The sequence below is a fragment of the Tupaia chinensis genome, unplaced genomic scaffold (assembly GCF_000334495.1).
Source record: "Tupaia chinensis unplaced genomic scaffold, TupChi_1.0 Scaffold000115_1, whole genome shotgun sequence".
NCBI lineage: Eukaryota > Metazoa > Chordata > Mammalia > Scandentia > Tupaiidae > Tupaia > Tupaia belangeri.
Window position 1 is genome coordinate 58,235 of NW_006159579.1, and position 13,845 is coordinate 72,079.

Consider the following 13,845-nt stretch of genomic DNA (forward strand, 5'->3'; position numbering starts at 1 on the left):
GGGGGTGGGGGCGTGGGGGGAGGGGGGGAGCCACTAGGTCACCCAGGACGATACCCAGACACTGGCTGGGGTCCTGCAGAGTGGGGGCAGAGTCAGCTAGGTGCCCCCGGGTGTCCAGTGCAGGCATGCTGGCTGAGAGGACCGAGGTGCCCTCCAACAGGGGCCTTTGTGGTGAGGTCTGTTTGAAGGAACAGGACAGCTGACAGGCCAGATGCTGTGAATTAGGAACTCAACAGGGCCAAAGGCACGGCCCTGGGAGGGCTGCTGGGCCCTGACCCCCCTGGAACCCCTGTGTGTGTCATCCTGGCCCTCCTGGGTTCTGTGCTGAGCCTCCTGCCACTCCCTGCTACGCCGACCCTTCATCTGAATCCTGACCCCTATGGCTTGCTACCTATGTGACCTTGGGCAGGTTCTTCAATTTCTCCTTTTGATGTCCTTCTCCCTGGCTCAGGGCTCACAAGAGGGTTGTATGAGGGGTTCTGGCACAGGGACCAGCACGTGGCAAGACCACAGCACCCAGGAGCTTTTCCCCCTTGGCCTTGGAAACTCTTTTTGTCTGTTTTTTTGTTTTGTTTTGTATTTTAGTTTTTTGCTATTGGGTGAGTGTGCTTGCCAGAAAGAGAGAGAGAAAGAGAGAGAGAGAGAGAGAGAGAGAGAGAAGAAAGTAAGAAACCACCCCCAGGGGGTATGGCCACGCCACAAAATCCTTCTCCATTCTCCTCTTGGGATCTTGGGCATGCATGCATAAGTGCCCAGAATGATTTTCAAGCCACCAGGTCTGGGACTTGAACCACATACCCATCCATGTGGGATCCAGCTGCCTTAACCACCATGCCACCTACTGGTCCACCTCCTCTTGTCTTGATTTGTTATGAAAAAGCCATGGCCTCCTTGGTGTGAGGATGTGCATCTCAGTATAGCTAGTGGGAAATCAAGTCAAGCTGGTCCTTGGAACAAGGCAAGCTGCTTGGCTGGCGTGAGGAGTGACTCCTGCTTGGGACCGATTTTCCTGGGAACAGGGACCTCCCCCACAGGCTGCTGGTTCCCAGCTGAGGCTTCAGCATCCGCTTTGTCTGCAATACTCTGTCCTGGGTGGTTTCTGGGCCCTCCTTTCTGTGGATGGAGAGGCAGTGATTTCTCTTCAGGGCTCCTGGTGGCCTTGCCTCCAGCTCCCCGTACCCCAGCCTGCATCTCAGAGCTCCTGAGGCTGCTGCTCCCAGCCCTGCAGTCCCAACCCCTTTGCTATTGCAGGTTGTCGGTGCTGAATTTAAGAAAAGGAATTCTTTGCTTTGATTACTGCCCAGATAAGAACTTCCTGGGTAAGTAACCTTCACATCACCCAGAAGCTGCTGGGTGGACAGAGCTGGGGTGAGGGATGCTGGGGGTGTGGGGGCCACTAGAGCCCAGAAGGCCCCTTAGCATCTGGCCTCTGTCCGGCCTCCTCTCTTTCCACTCTTGTCCCTGCTCCTAGGACCAGGGGATGGGAGCAGTGCGAAGGCACAGGCTCTGCATAGGTTGCTGGTGGAGGGTAGGGGAGAGGGGGCAGAGCGTTGGGGTGTAGTGACCCACCCCTCCGAGCTCTGGCCCTGGGAGAAGGTCTGCAGTGAAAGCTCTGGGTGGCCTAAACCCATTTCTTGACCCCAGTGACCGGTGGGTATGACCCCCTCATCCGCCTGTGGAACCCCCTTGTCTCGAAAAGGCCTGTGTGGCTGATGAAGGGACATCAGACCTCAGTGACACACATCATTGTGAACAGCAAGAACAACAACATCCTCATCAGCGTCTCCAAGGACAAGGTGCCGCCCGCATGGAGCACGCCCCTCATTGCCACCCACCTGGCTACTTCCTGCTTCTCAGGGAGAACGCCAGTCCTAAGGATAATAACCCGGCTCAGCCAGCCCAGGGACCAACCTTGAGGAGGGGCCTGAGGCCCAGAGGAATGCAGTGACCTTGTCCACCGTCCAACAACTGAGTAGAGGGCTAGAGGAAGGTGCCCAGGTGGAATTGCCAGGAAGGCAGCCGTGAGCCTCCGGCTCCGACAGCTCCCGGTGGAGGCTGAGCCTGACTCTGAGCAGTCCACTGGAGCTGGGTTCTCGGGCTCTGACACTGTGGCCCAGGGCAAGTCCCTTCCCTGTTCTGAGCCTCGATCTCCTCATCCATGAATGGGTAGTGGTTTAGAGAACTGATGGTAAGAGAACAGTTGGTGTCTAACACCGTACAGGTGAACCTTGCTCCTCCCTCCTTGCCCCCACCCAAACCTGCACCTCTCAACTCTACTGGCGACCCCTCTTTGGCCGCCCCGGCTGTCGGGGCCTGGACCTTTCTTGAACGCCTTGGCTCCCTACTCAGGACCTCTTCTCTTTGCTCCTGCTTAGCTACTGGCTTAGGACTCTGCCTCATCTGCCCAGCCAGCATAGGGATGTGCCCTGACAGCTCCAGGGACTCTCCCAGGGGACAAGTTTGTATTTTTGGGGACACAGAAGATGGACAATTGTCAAGGACTTTAGGGTCACCCAGGCTGGCCTTCCCAACACATCCTACACTTACCATTGTCCGGGATCTTCCCAGCAGCCCTGGGAGCTGATGGAGGAGCTGAGTCTGGGGGCAGGTGGGGAATGGGGATGAGCTTGCTGAACCCTCACAGGCAGCCATCGGCAGAGGGTACCTGGGAGCCGGAAGGGATGTCCACAGACCACTCCAGGGAATTCCTTCACTGGGGATGAATAGAAAGGATCTACTTTGGGGGCAGACAGGCCATTTTGGTAGCCGAGTTGCCAGCCACTCTCGGATGCCATCTCAGGCTGGCTTTCTCAAGCAAGGCTGGGTCTGGGCTGGGCTGTGGGCGGCCCTGCCTTGTCTTGTCTTCCATGTCATGGCAGCTGCCCGAGCAGGTGGGAGCCTGGGGGAGGCTCTGGGCCATGCTTGCTCTATCCTGTTTGCTGTGTGCCTGGGTTATCTGAGCCACTGAGCATCTTTGTCCTGGTCTGTGAAGGGGCAGAGCTTAACAGGTGGATGCATGTTGGAAGTGGTGGATGATGTGCCTCGGGACTTGCTTGCAGGACTGACAGTTACACGGCCTCAGGTGCCGACCACACCCTGGGGACCTACCCTTGGCCTCTTGGCCTCTTTCCAAAAAAAAACACAGAACATCCGTGTGTGGGACATGCAGGACTATGTCTGCCTCCAGTCCTTCTATGGGAGGCATTTTTCCCTGGGCAACTGCCCCATCACCAGCGCCTACTTCCATAAGAAAAATGATACCCTAATCTGCAGCACCTTTTCGGTGAGTGCTGGCCCAGGAGGGAGTGGGTTCACAGCTGCAGGTAGAGCATGGCAGATCATTTCAGCAGAAAGTGCTATGTGTTATGGTAGGGTTGTATGTTAGATGCTTCACGGAGTCTAGCCCAGGGCAGGAATAGTCAGAGAAGGCTTCCTAGAGGGGGCACCTGATTGAGGTTTTAGCTTTTCTGAAGTAAGGTGAGAGGGACCTTGAACTTTGGGGTTCTAAGTTTGGGAGACTCAATCCTAGGAAGTAGAGACCACAGAGTAGGGTGAGTAGTACCAGCAGGCCCACTGAGAAGCCTGGGAGCCACAGTGGGCTCAGGCCTGTGTGTAGTCAGGCTCGTCCTGATGCTTCATGTATTGGAAGTTACTCCCCAGGGCCAGTCACTGAGAGGCATCAGTCGCTGATGGCAGAGCTCTCTGACTGCCCAACTGTCTGCCTCCTTCCTCTTCTGCAGATTGGAATCCTAACCGGGTACTTGGAGGCCCAGGGGCCCATGAAAGCAGGGAAGCTCACAACTCACAGTTCCTCCCTGTGTGCCATCCTCTACAGCAAGATTTTTAAGCAGGTGAGTGGACCAGGCTCACCTCGGAGGCTGGCAAGGCCTCTCCATATGCCCAAGTATGCATCCTATTGGAAACTTTAATTTTTTTTTGCCAGAGGGTATGTGTGCTTGAAAGAGAGAGAGAGACAGAGAGACAGAGAGGGGGAGGAAAGGAAGCACCCCTCGGTGGGGTATGGTCACACTGCAATTTCTTTTTCATTTCTTCATCCTATTGGGATCTTGGTCACACATGCACACGTGTTTGGTGTGTTTCTCAAGCTACTGGACAGGATTCAAACCATGTGGTTGGTCATGTGGGCTCTGACTCCCTTAACCACTAGGCTGTGGGGCCAGCCTGCCCATTGGGAACTCGTACAGCTTCGATGGTGGTGCTGGGGCCCAGAATATAGATTGAAAAGCAGCCCTGGAGACTCGTTAGCGTGAGATCAGATCTGAGCTCCACCAGCTGGTCCTCAGGTCATCTAACTTCTCTGAGCCCCCTGAGCTCCGAATAGGCAGCTTCCTTTATGTGGGGATGAGTGCCACTTAGATGTGCTCTCCAGGGTGGAAGCTGTTCTCGGGCACTGCCTTGTCCATTGTGGGAAGAGAGAGAGGTCCAGGAAGCACCCTGGCCCCAGGAGGAGATACGTAGATTGGGCGGGGCAGCTTGGCATATGGAATTGTTTCTGAGGATATGCCAGGGTCTGTGCCCACTCCCATTGGAACTGCTTGCCTGACCCAGGCTCTGGACAGGGTGGGCTGCATCCGCAGCAGGGGGGGGCTGTGGCTGCACAAACTCCCCTTTTGTTCTGGCTACTGGTGCCACCATTCCCCACTGCCTTGGTACTCTTCAGTGCCTTCACAGAGATTGGTTTTGCTTTGTTTTTAGAGATTTTTGTTATAGGGCACTTGTGCTGGTTGGACAGACAGACAGGGAGGAATCAACCTCCAGGGAGATGGCTATGTCGCAATCTCTTCTCCTCCCTTCTCCTCTGGGGGTCTTGGGCATGCACACATATGTGCCTGGTGTGAGTTTTAAGCTGCTGGGTCTGGGACTTAAACCACAGTTGACTATGTGGGCACCTGGTTGTCCCTTCAAAGAGAGATTTTAATTTGTTCCATTTTTAAACTTCCCCCAGCTTTTCTAGATGTTCTTAGTAGGAAGGTTGGTCTGAAATAGTCCATCTGCCACTGCTGCATTTTAAGTCATATGGGCAGCAAATGTCTCACTGAGTGATGTGACCGTTCTTAACTCAGCATTGCCCTACTTAGGGGACATTATTTCCTGTTTTTTTTTTTTTTTTTTTTTCTTCTTTCTTCTCTCATGAATAATGATGCTTCAGTAAATATCTTTTCTGAATTAGGGATAATTTTCTCTGCATCAGAGACTTTACTAAATTGGTTCCTTCTAAAGGGGCAATGTCAGTTTACGCTGCACAGTGGTACAGAGCATAGGAAGACCTACTTCCAGAGTGGCTTTGGGGGCCCTGGAAGTCTGTTTGCCCAGTGCATGGTCAGGGGGCCCTAGCCCAGCCATCATAGGCTGGAGCCCCCTTTGGGAGTGGAGGCACTCTCCTCTCTACAGTCCGTGTGCTCCCCTGCAGGTAGTAAGTGGCTGCCAGGAGGGCATGGTGAGTGTGTGGGAGATTGTGACGGGCAAGAAGACGATGGAGTTCTCCGTGTCTGGTGCCAAGCTCATGGAGCTGACAGCCATGGCCCTGGATGAGTCGGAGCGGTGCCTGCTCACAGGACTGCGTGATGGCACAGTGAAGATGTGGAACTACAACATCGGCGAGTGCCTGCTGACCTTCCCCAACCCGGACCAACTGGAGGTTGGTCTGGTCTGCCAGCTGGGGCCAGGGAGGGCCTCTCGAGACCAGGGCACAGCTCAAGGGACTCTGGGATGCACTGTTTTACCTCCCTGAAAGGCTGTGCAGCAGAGCCTGCCTGACTGCCAACCTCCCTGGGCCTTTGTGTTCTCATGCATGAGAAAGATAGGTCATGGTGCCTCGCTCAATAAGGTTTTCACCGTGTTGGAGACTCCCGCTCTTCGGATTTGCCAGTACTTCGTATCCCACACATGGGCACTTTGGACTGCATTTCTAGCAGTGAGGTCACCCATGCTCACCCCTATTTGGGAAAGGTCTGACAGTATTGCTGGGACAGTTTGTGGGTGTGACAAGGAGCAAAACCAGAAGCCTCACTTTGGGACTTCACTCTTATGACATAATCATTTACCCAGCTCAGAAAGAGTACTTGGCTAAGAAGCCAGGAGCCTGAGTGCTGGCCCGGAACCCATTACTCAGTAGTAAGTTGACCTCGGCCAGTTCACTTGTCTTCTCCCGGCTATCCCTTCTCTCAAGTGAACATGGATACCTACCCTGCCTGCCTCCCGAGTCCGTCAGTGAGACAGATGCGAAAGCACCCTGGAAGGTCCCTGGTGCCACCACCTCTCATCGTCATCACTGGGAAGTTCAACCTTTTGCTTGGTACCTTCAGGGGGACACTCGGGCCCAGAGCTATTTTCTCTGAGGAGCTTTAGAGTTTTTATTTGTTTCTTTCTCTCTCATTATGAAGTTTATTTCCATGAGTGAGAGAAACAGAGAGACAGTACCCTCAACATGGTCTCAATGCTGGATCCACCTCCAGGTTCAGCCAGCCTCATTATGCCTGTGCCTGGTGCACTCAGGGAGGTCCCCGGATACAAACTTGGAATTCTTGCATTGTACTTCTGAGCCACCATCTGGCCCCTAAGGTTCTGTTCTGTTCTTTTTTTTTCCCCCCATCTTCAACAGGTTAGTGGGATTGTCCATATGAACCAAGTATTCTACATGACAGGATGGAATAGGAGAATCACTTATTTCATGTGAGTAGTGAGTGTGTGTGGTAACTAGGTGAGGGTAGCTAAATATTCTCTCTGCTCCAGATGAGTTTCCTCCATTCCTAGCTTTCCCATTGGCTGGAACACCAAGCAGGAAATTAGTGGTGGGTGAAGACCATTGCTTTGTCTGGTCATCCCCGCATTCATTCATCAGTCATCAAGGTTAACACGTCCTAGGCTTGTTGCTAGGTGCCGGGGATGGGTATATATGAGAATATGGCGTCTTCGTCTTCCTGGAGCACCTCGTTCAGTGGGGGAGCATCTTGGCCCATTCACCTGCTGTAGCAGAAACAACGGAAGTGAATTTCTATTGTTTCTACATCATTGTCAAGCTTTCAGCCCTCTGCCTCTGGCCATGTGCACAGGTTCCACAAGACCAAGCCAGTGCTCTTGTGCTACCAATGGCAGACCTTCCACTCAGAAGACATCCTGAGCATGGCCAAGTACCAGAACCAGTTCATTGGGACTTCCTCTTACAACGGAGAGATCCTCTTCTGGAACATCAACTTGCTCAAGCCCATCTTGAGTTTCAACGCCTCTGAGAGTCCTTTGCCCTTGCAGCCCAAGAAGGTATGGGCAACCAGTGCACTCTCTCCTCTCACCTTTCACCCAGCTGTGGGCCAGGATTAGGTAGGGCATGGAGGGGAGGGAGTACCCCAGGAAGTAGAGAGGACAGTGGAGACTTGTTTTGGGAGGAGCTGGGAGCCCCCTACGTAGGTGGTGGTTCCTATAATTATTGTCATTTGAAAAGTGAGAAAACTGGGACCAGCAGTTAGCGTAATGGCTATGTTGCTGGACTCCCACCTAGTCGACCGCAATTCGAGTCCCGGACCCAGTGGCTTAAAACTCACGCTGGGCGTGTGTGCATGCGTGCCCAAGATCCCGAGAGGAAAATGGAGGAGAGGGGATTGCGGCGTGGCCATCCCCCCTAGGGGATGATTTCTCGCTTCCTGTCTCTATGTCTCTCTCTGTCTTTCTGGCAAGTGCACGCGCCCTATAGCAAAAACCTCTCCAAAAAAAAAAAAAAAAAGAAAGAAAGAAAACCGAGGCTCAGAAAGATCAAGTGACAGACCTAAGATGTAAGGTTTGAAAACAAAAAAAAAGAAAGAAAGAAAACTGAGGCACAGAGAGGTTAAGCTCCTTGCCTATGGTTTCACAGCCAAGGAGGGGCAGCCTGACTGTGGAGCCTGGTGGTGCTCATCCTGTCCTCTTGAGCAGATGACTCTCCCAGGAGGCAGTTCACATTTTACCCATTGTGCAACATGTTACTGTGCTGGGCTCACTGGGCTCGTGGTAGGGACTTGGGACTGCTGTACAGTTTCCCAGCTACCACATCGTAGCAGATTACAGCTGGAGAGACTCTAGGAGTTATTCACCCATGGTTATCTGAATGCTGTGGGGAGAGATGCTTGGAGGCTACTGTAGGGGGAAAGAGCCCGTGTGGGGCCTCCCCCAGAACAGCTCAGCTTAAGATTGAAAACACTGCCACCCATCTCACAGATGGGAGACTGAGTTCCTCATGGGAGCAGTACCCTGCCCATGGTTGGCCCAGGGATGGGGTTGTCAACTCTGATCTGATGCCTTGTTACAGGTACTAGGTTTCTGGGAAGCAAGCTCTGGGGCTGTGTTGGCATTGGGCTAGGGAGACCCTGAATTTCCCTCTAGAACATTGCAATGCCTCGGGGCTACTTTCTCCCTGGCACAGGTGCAAGTAGTGGATGACTGCCGGCCTGAGGACCACCGGCCCACCAAACCCTGCATGGAGAAGTGGGTACACAAGGTCCCTGTGAAGCACCTGGGCCCTGGCGCCTGGACCACGGCCAATGCCACCCTGAGGCGGAACCTAGTGTCGGCTCCACCAGTGATGAGAGGGTCAAGGGACAAGGAGTCTGACTGGCATGAGTCCCAGCAGGTGGAAGTGAGTACTCGGCCAGGAGGCTGCCCGCATACTTACCCCATGCTTGTTTGTTGCATGTGTGTGTTTTCTCAGCTGGTGCTTTTTGCACTTAATTCTGTCAACTCATTTGTTTTGTGCATTGCAGGCCCAGGCAGGGGGCCTCTTTGTTTTAGTCCCACCATTTCTAATGTGCTCTGCTGCCCTAGGCCTGAGCATGATCCCTTTGGAAGCATGGCCAATATGAGGACCCAAGAAGGCCTTAGAGACAGGACCCAAAGGGAATACAACTCCTAAAGCCCAAAGTTAAGGTTAGCTCTTGGGCTACATTCTCAGTTCTCAGACTCCAGTCACCAGGCCCTGGCCCATGGGCAGAGAGGTGTCACGGTACCTCCAAACCTTCCCCAGTGAGTCCCACCTCCCCAGAGACCAGACTACAAAGGTCTGAGACCCAGATGCAGGCAAAGGCAAAACACTTTTATCCTCCTCTGAGCCCTCATCTCTGCCCTAGGACTAATCCTTCCAAGATTGACTGACGGTTCCACTTAGGAGTAGAGAGAGGGCAAGAGGAGCTGCTCTCTCCCCACTTGCAGGGCATGGCTCGGTCTGGAACTTTCAGCAAAGGGTACAGCATCCAGACAGTGAGGACAGTATAGTCTCTTGGGTGGGACGAGGAGGAGCCAAGCAAGATGTTTCTGCAGTTGAAGTCTGAGTCCTGTTTCTGGGAGCTGAGGCTCGAATGAGAAACACCACCTTCCCCTAAAACACAGTGCTTGCCAGGTGTAGGGCAGTCTACACCTAAATCCAACACGAGCTGCTAGGACAGAATTCTGCTGTAAGAGGTGCACGCTTTATATTCTTATGAGCTGCTTAGATCATCTTTGAAGTATTGGGGTTTGCTAGCGTGCTCAGATTTCCTAGAGCAATGGCTGTACATGGCATACTATCCCCATCATCTTTTTTCCTTAAGTTTATGTATTTCCTCCTTAGAGAGGGAGATAGGGACACAGAGACAGGGACAGAGAGATGCCCTCAGCAGGGTCCCTGTGTCACAACCCACCCTCAGAATCAACCAGCCCAGATCATGGGCATGAGTATATACCCAGCATGGTCAGGGAGGTTCTGGGAAGAGAACGCAGAACCTCTCCTGTCCAGTTCTAGTTGTGTTACTGCTCAACCATCGCTGGACCTTATTCTCACTTTTAACCAGGTAGTCTTTTCTAGGACTCAGGATGGTCTTCCCCAGAGACAATCTCAAGCCCCTGCCCAAGGGACCAGGATTGCTAGTCAGCTCACACGGGGATTCCCAGCATCGGAGTGCCTTAGGGTGCAGGCCCACAGACGCCTGGCTGCCTTTTCACAGTGGTGTGTGCACCAAGAGTGGCAGCCGGGCGGCTGTGCTCTTCTCATCTTCCTCAGGCCTCTGTTCCCTCACGGGGAAGGGAGACATCCTCCTGGCCGCCTGAGAGGCCCATTTTTGTTTCCAGAAACCTGTCAGCGCTGGCAGATCCAGGCAGCCAAGCAAGTTCTATGGCAAACAGCCAATTTATGAAGAGGTTGAAAAGAAAGAAGAATTCCGGAAGAAGCTGTTGCTGCAGTCCAGCTCCTCAGTGGAGAAGGTTGGCTGCTCAGCAGGGAGTAGGAGCTGGGAGGCACAGTCAGGGTGGAGCCGGGAAATGGTGTGTCTGTGGGCCGGGGCCAGGCGTCCAGCCTGCCTCCTCAGGGCTCAGGGAGACGTGGTAGAGAGGGCAGTGCTTGGAGTCAGGGCGGCTGTGTCTGGAAAGAGTTCTCCGGGGGCTGGGGTGTGGTGGGATGTGTGCCTAGGGAAGTGAGCAGGGTCCCTGCCTGCTTGGGGCTGGGCTGAAGGAGAAGTTTCCAGAATCCACTGTCAGAATGCCGTCCTGTTACCTGGGAGGGTGTTCGGTACAAAATACAAGTGGCCATTGTTTCATCTCTGTTCTTATCTCTTCCTCCTGTACTTTTTCTGGTGGGATGTGTGCCTAGGGAAGTGAGCAGGGTCCCTGCCTGCTTGGGGCTGGGCTGAAGGAGAAGTTTCCAGAATCCACTGTCAGAATGCCGTCCTGTTACCTGGGAGGGTGTTCGGTACAAAATACAAGTGGCCATTGTTTCATCTCTGTTCTTATCTCTTCCTCCTGTACCTTTCCTGGACAACTGCCCCCACCCCCACCCCCACCCCATGGTGCTTACTCCCCCTCCTGGAAGTGCAATTCGTTGTTAGTCAGAATACAGCAGACCCGCCCCATCACACCCAGCTCAGGGCACCAGAGACTTGAGAGCACCATTGAGTATGCTGTTGGCTGTGGGTGTTCATATATGGCTTTTATTATGTTGAAGTAGTTTCCTTCTATCCCTGGCTTGTTGAGTGTGTCTTATCATGAAGTGGTGTCGAATATTATCAGACGCTTTCTCTGAATCAATCGAGATGTCACGTGATTTGTTTCCTTAGTTCTGTTAATGTGGTGTTTTACAATGACGGATTTTTGTATGTTGAATCGTCTTTGCATTTTAGTAATAAAACTCCCTTGGTTATCATATAAACCCTTTTAAAATGCTGCTGAGTTCAGCTTGCCAGTACAGTCATGTTCCACGTTTCCTTCACTGAAGAGCTGCCCATATGACGATGGTCGCAGGAGGGACATAGGGGCTATGCGTTACAGCCTCGCCCTGCTAGTGGCTGTACCTCCTAGGGTTACGACGCTCCACTCTGTGGCGTTTGCACAATGACAGATTGGCTAGTGATGCATTTCTGAGAACGTATCCCCATTGTTAAGTGTGTGTTGTTGGCTTTTTTGTGTCAGTGTTCAGAAGGGACATTGGTCTGTAGTTTTCTTGTAGTGTCATTGTCTGGCCTTAGTATTGGGGTAATACTGCTTTCATAAAATGAGTGAAGAAGTGGTCCCACCTCTTCAATTTTTTGGACAAGTTTGAGAAGGATCGCTGTTAGTTCTTCCTTACGTATGAGTAGAATTTACCAGTGAAGCCTTTGGGTCTGAAGCGTAAGGGACTCCTGACTTTCTTGTCACTGGCACCTGGGCCAGTGGGAAGCAGATTGATTATCTTGTTTCAGACTTCTCTGGCTATGAAAATGGTTGAGATTTTTTTTTTTTTTCCATCATTGGTAACACATTTGGGGAAGCATAAACCATCATTCTGTGAAGTCCTGATTTAGTAGGAGTGAGGAAGGAAGCCCCAGTTCCCCCTATCATCCTGATTTGTTCTCAGCCCCTTGCAGGGTGCCAGCAAGCAGCTCTCTCCTCTATGTGCTGTCTATGCAGCATAGCTTCCCATGGTGGAGCCCCACACGGACCACGGCAGTGACCCATAAGGCGAAAGCGAGCGGCGTGGGTCGGAATAGCAAAGGGCACAATCTAAGCAAGACTTGAACCAGAATTCGCTCAAAACACTTTCCTGGCAATTGGCTGACAAATATGGATATTTCACAGTAAATATATAACAAGGGGCATCAATTCCTTCTTCATATTTATTTGAGTTGAGTTACAGGTTTTAAAAAAATTTTGTTTGAGCTTTGAAAAAATATGACTTGTATGTCTTCATTCAACAAGCATTTATTGATCAGGTACTATGTGTTAGGCAGCATGGAAGTTGTTGAGGGTAATACAGTGAATAGTAACAAAAAAGAGCAGATATCACTGCCCTTGAATAGCTCATCATCTAAATGTGTTCCTTGTCACTAGTTGGGTAGGAAGAGTGGTATCACCACACCATTCTCACTGGGCACGTAGGCAGCTGGCATGCCAGGTCGGTGTGGTAACTTGCCCAGGTCCCTCGCAGTGTGTGACAGGAGCCAGGCTGAGCCCCAGCTCGCAGCCCTGCTGAGCAGAGCCCGCCTCTCTCACCCAGATAATCTTCCTGCAGACCAGGCCTCGCCTGCCAAACACGGCTGCCCTGCTGAGCAGCTGCATTGATGGCTACATCTATGCCTGGTCCATCCACGGGAACGGAGGCCTGCTGGGGAAGTTCCCCGTCGACTTTGAAAATGATGGGTCTGTTGTGGTGGGTGCCATGGCCACTGATGAAAATGACTGGATCCTCATCACGGGGGATTGTAATGGACACATTAAGGTAAGGAAGAACCAGCCTTGACATGGAAGGGCTGGCGTCAGCAAGCCTCTGGCTACCTTTTTGCTGCACATGTCTCTTGCCTAGTTCTTACTCCCCCTGGGTGCTAGTTTCACTTGTAAAACCATGGCAGGATGGTAGGATAGATTACTTTAGAAGTCCGCTCCTGCTCTGATATGGCCAGTGACACTAGCAAAGGCTTGGTTCCAAAGGCCCCTTGAAGAAACTTCCCCTAGTGGGTCCCATGCTCCATATTATCTTCCTCGACCTCCTCCTTCTGCAGCTGTGCGTCTACTCTGTGAACAGCAGACTCAGGAACAATTCTCTGCCTGTGGTGGTACATGAAGCAGGATAGTCTTGCTCTTGAGCCAGTCCTGCTTGCTCTGCCTGCTCACAAAGGGTCTGGCCCAGAAGATCCTTAGGATCCCTTCTGGCCCTGACTGTGTAGGTGTCTCAGAAGTGTGAATTAGAACTTTCCTCAGAGTGAAAAAGAACGGTTTAGGAGGAACCCATGGAGTGAGTTGGGGATAAGGTTTAGAGGCTGTGGGGCCACTCACCATACTTTGTGTCTAGATCTGGGACATCAAGAATTACTGCACATTCATTGACCATCGGCTATCCCAACCTGCTGGGGCCAAGACCATATATAAAACAGAGAACAAGTTCCAGTCCTTAATTCCTAGACAGCTGGGGACCAGCTTGCCGCACTACATTCCCTTGGAGGAGAAGAAGGTAGGAAGATTACTGGAGGGTTGCTCAGAAAAGTGACTTTGAGTCCCACTGATGAGCTGGGGACATGGTTTCCTTATTGAGATTATAAGGCTTTCATGTGTCCTGTTCATGGTTGTCTGGCTGATATGGAAACGTCTCTCTTAACCAGAGTAATCCTTAAGCAGTAAAACAGAATTGTACACAGACCAAACCCACTTACATACACATGTGAACACATACACACAAATGCATACCCCATGCCATGAGCTTTGATCTTCGTAATAAGTACTCTATATTCATGAATTCTTTTAAAAATAATTAAATATTGGTGTGTTTTATTAAATAGGTAATGCATTTACATGGCTCAAAAATCACTTGCTATTTTCCTAATGACTAATGAAGTTGAGCATCTTTTTTTTTTTTTTTTTTTG

General features: G+C 51.9%; 1 protein-coding gene across 6 annotated transcripts in view; it reads left to right on the forward strand.

Moving 5' to 3' along the window:
• The window catches only part of EFCAB8 (EF-hand calcium binding domain 8), an 88,144-nt gene that overhangs the window by 58,225 nt on the left and 16,074 nt on the right, over positions 1 to 13,845 (forward strand). For 5 of the 6 annotated variants that reach the window (XM_014586114.2, XM_014586115.2, XM_006143990.1 and 2 more), the window contains 11 exons: positions 1,252 to 1,319; positions 1,645 to 1,796; positions 3,146 to 3,283; positions 3,741 to 3,851; positions 5,432 to 5,659; positions 6,623 to 6,693; positions 7,074 to 7,278; positions 8,414 to 8,626; positions 10,090 to 10,221; positions 12,485 to 12,706; positions 13,277 to 13,435. In XM_014586114.2, the coding sequence (XP_014441600.1) occupies positions 1,252 to 1,319; positions 1,645 to 1,796; positions 3,146 to 3,283; positions 3,741 to 3,851; positions 5,432 to 5,659; positions 6,623 to 6,693; positions 7,074 to 7,278; positions 8,414 to 8,626; positions 10,090 to 10,221; positions 12,485 to 12,706; positions 13,277 to 13,435 (1,699 nt within the window). The remainder of the gene's footprint in view (positions 1 to 1,251; positions 1,320 to 1,644; positions 1,797 to 3,145; positions 3,284 to 3,740; positions 3,852 to 5,431; positions 5,660 to 6,622; positions 6,694 to 7,073; positions 7,279 to 8,413; positions 8,627 to 10,089; positions 10,222 to 12,484; positions 12,707 to 13,276; positions 13,436 to 13,845) is intronic. The other variant, XM_006143993.1, reaches the window with a different exon arrangement.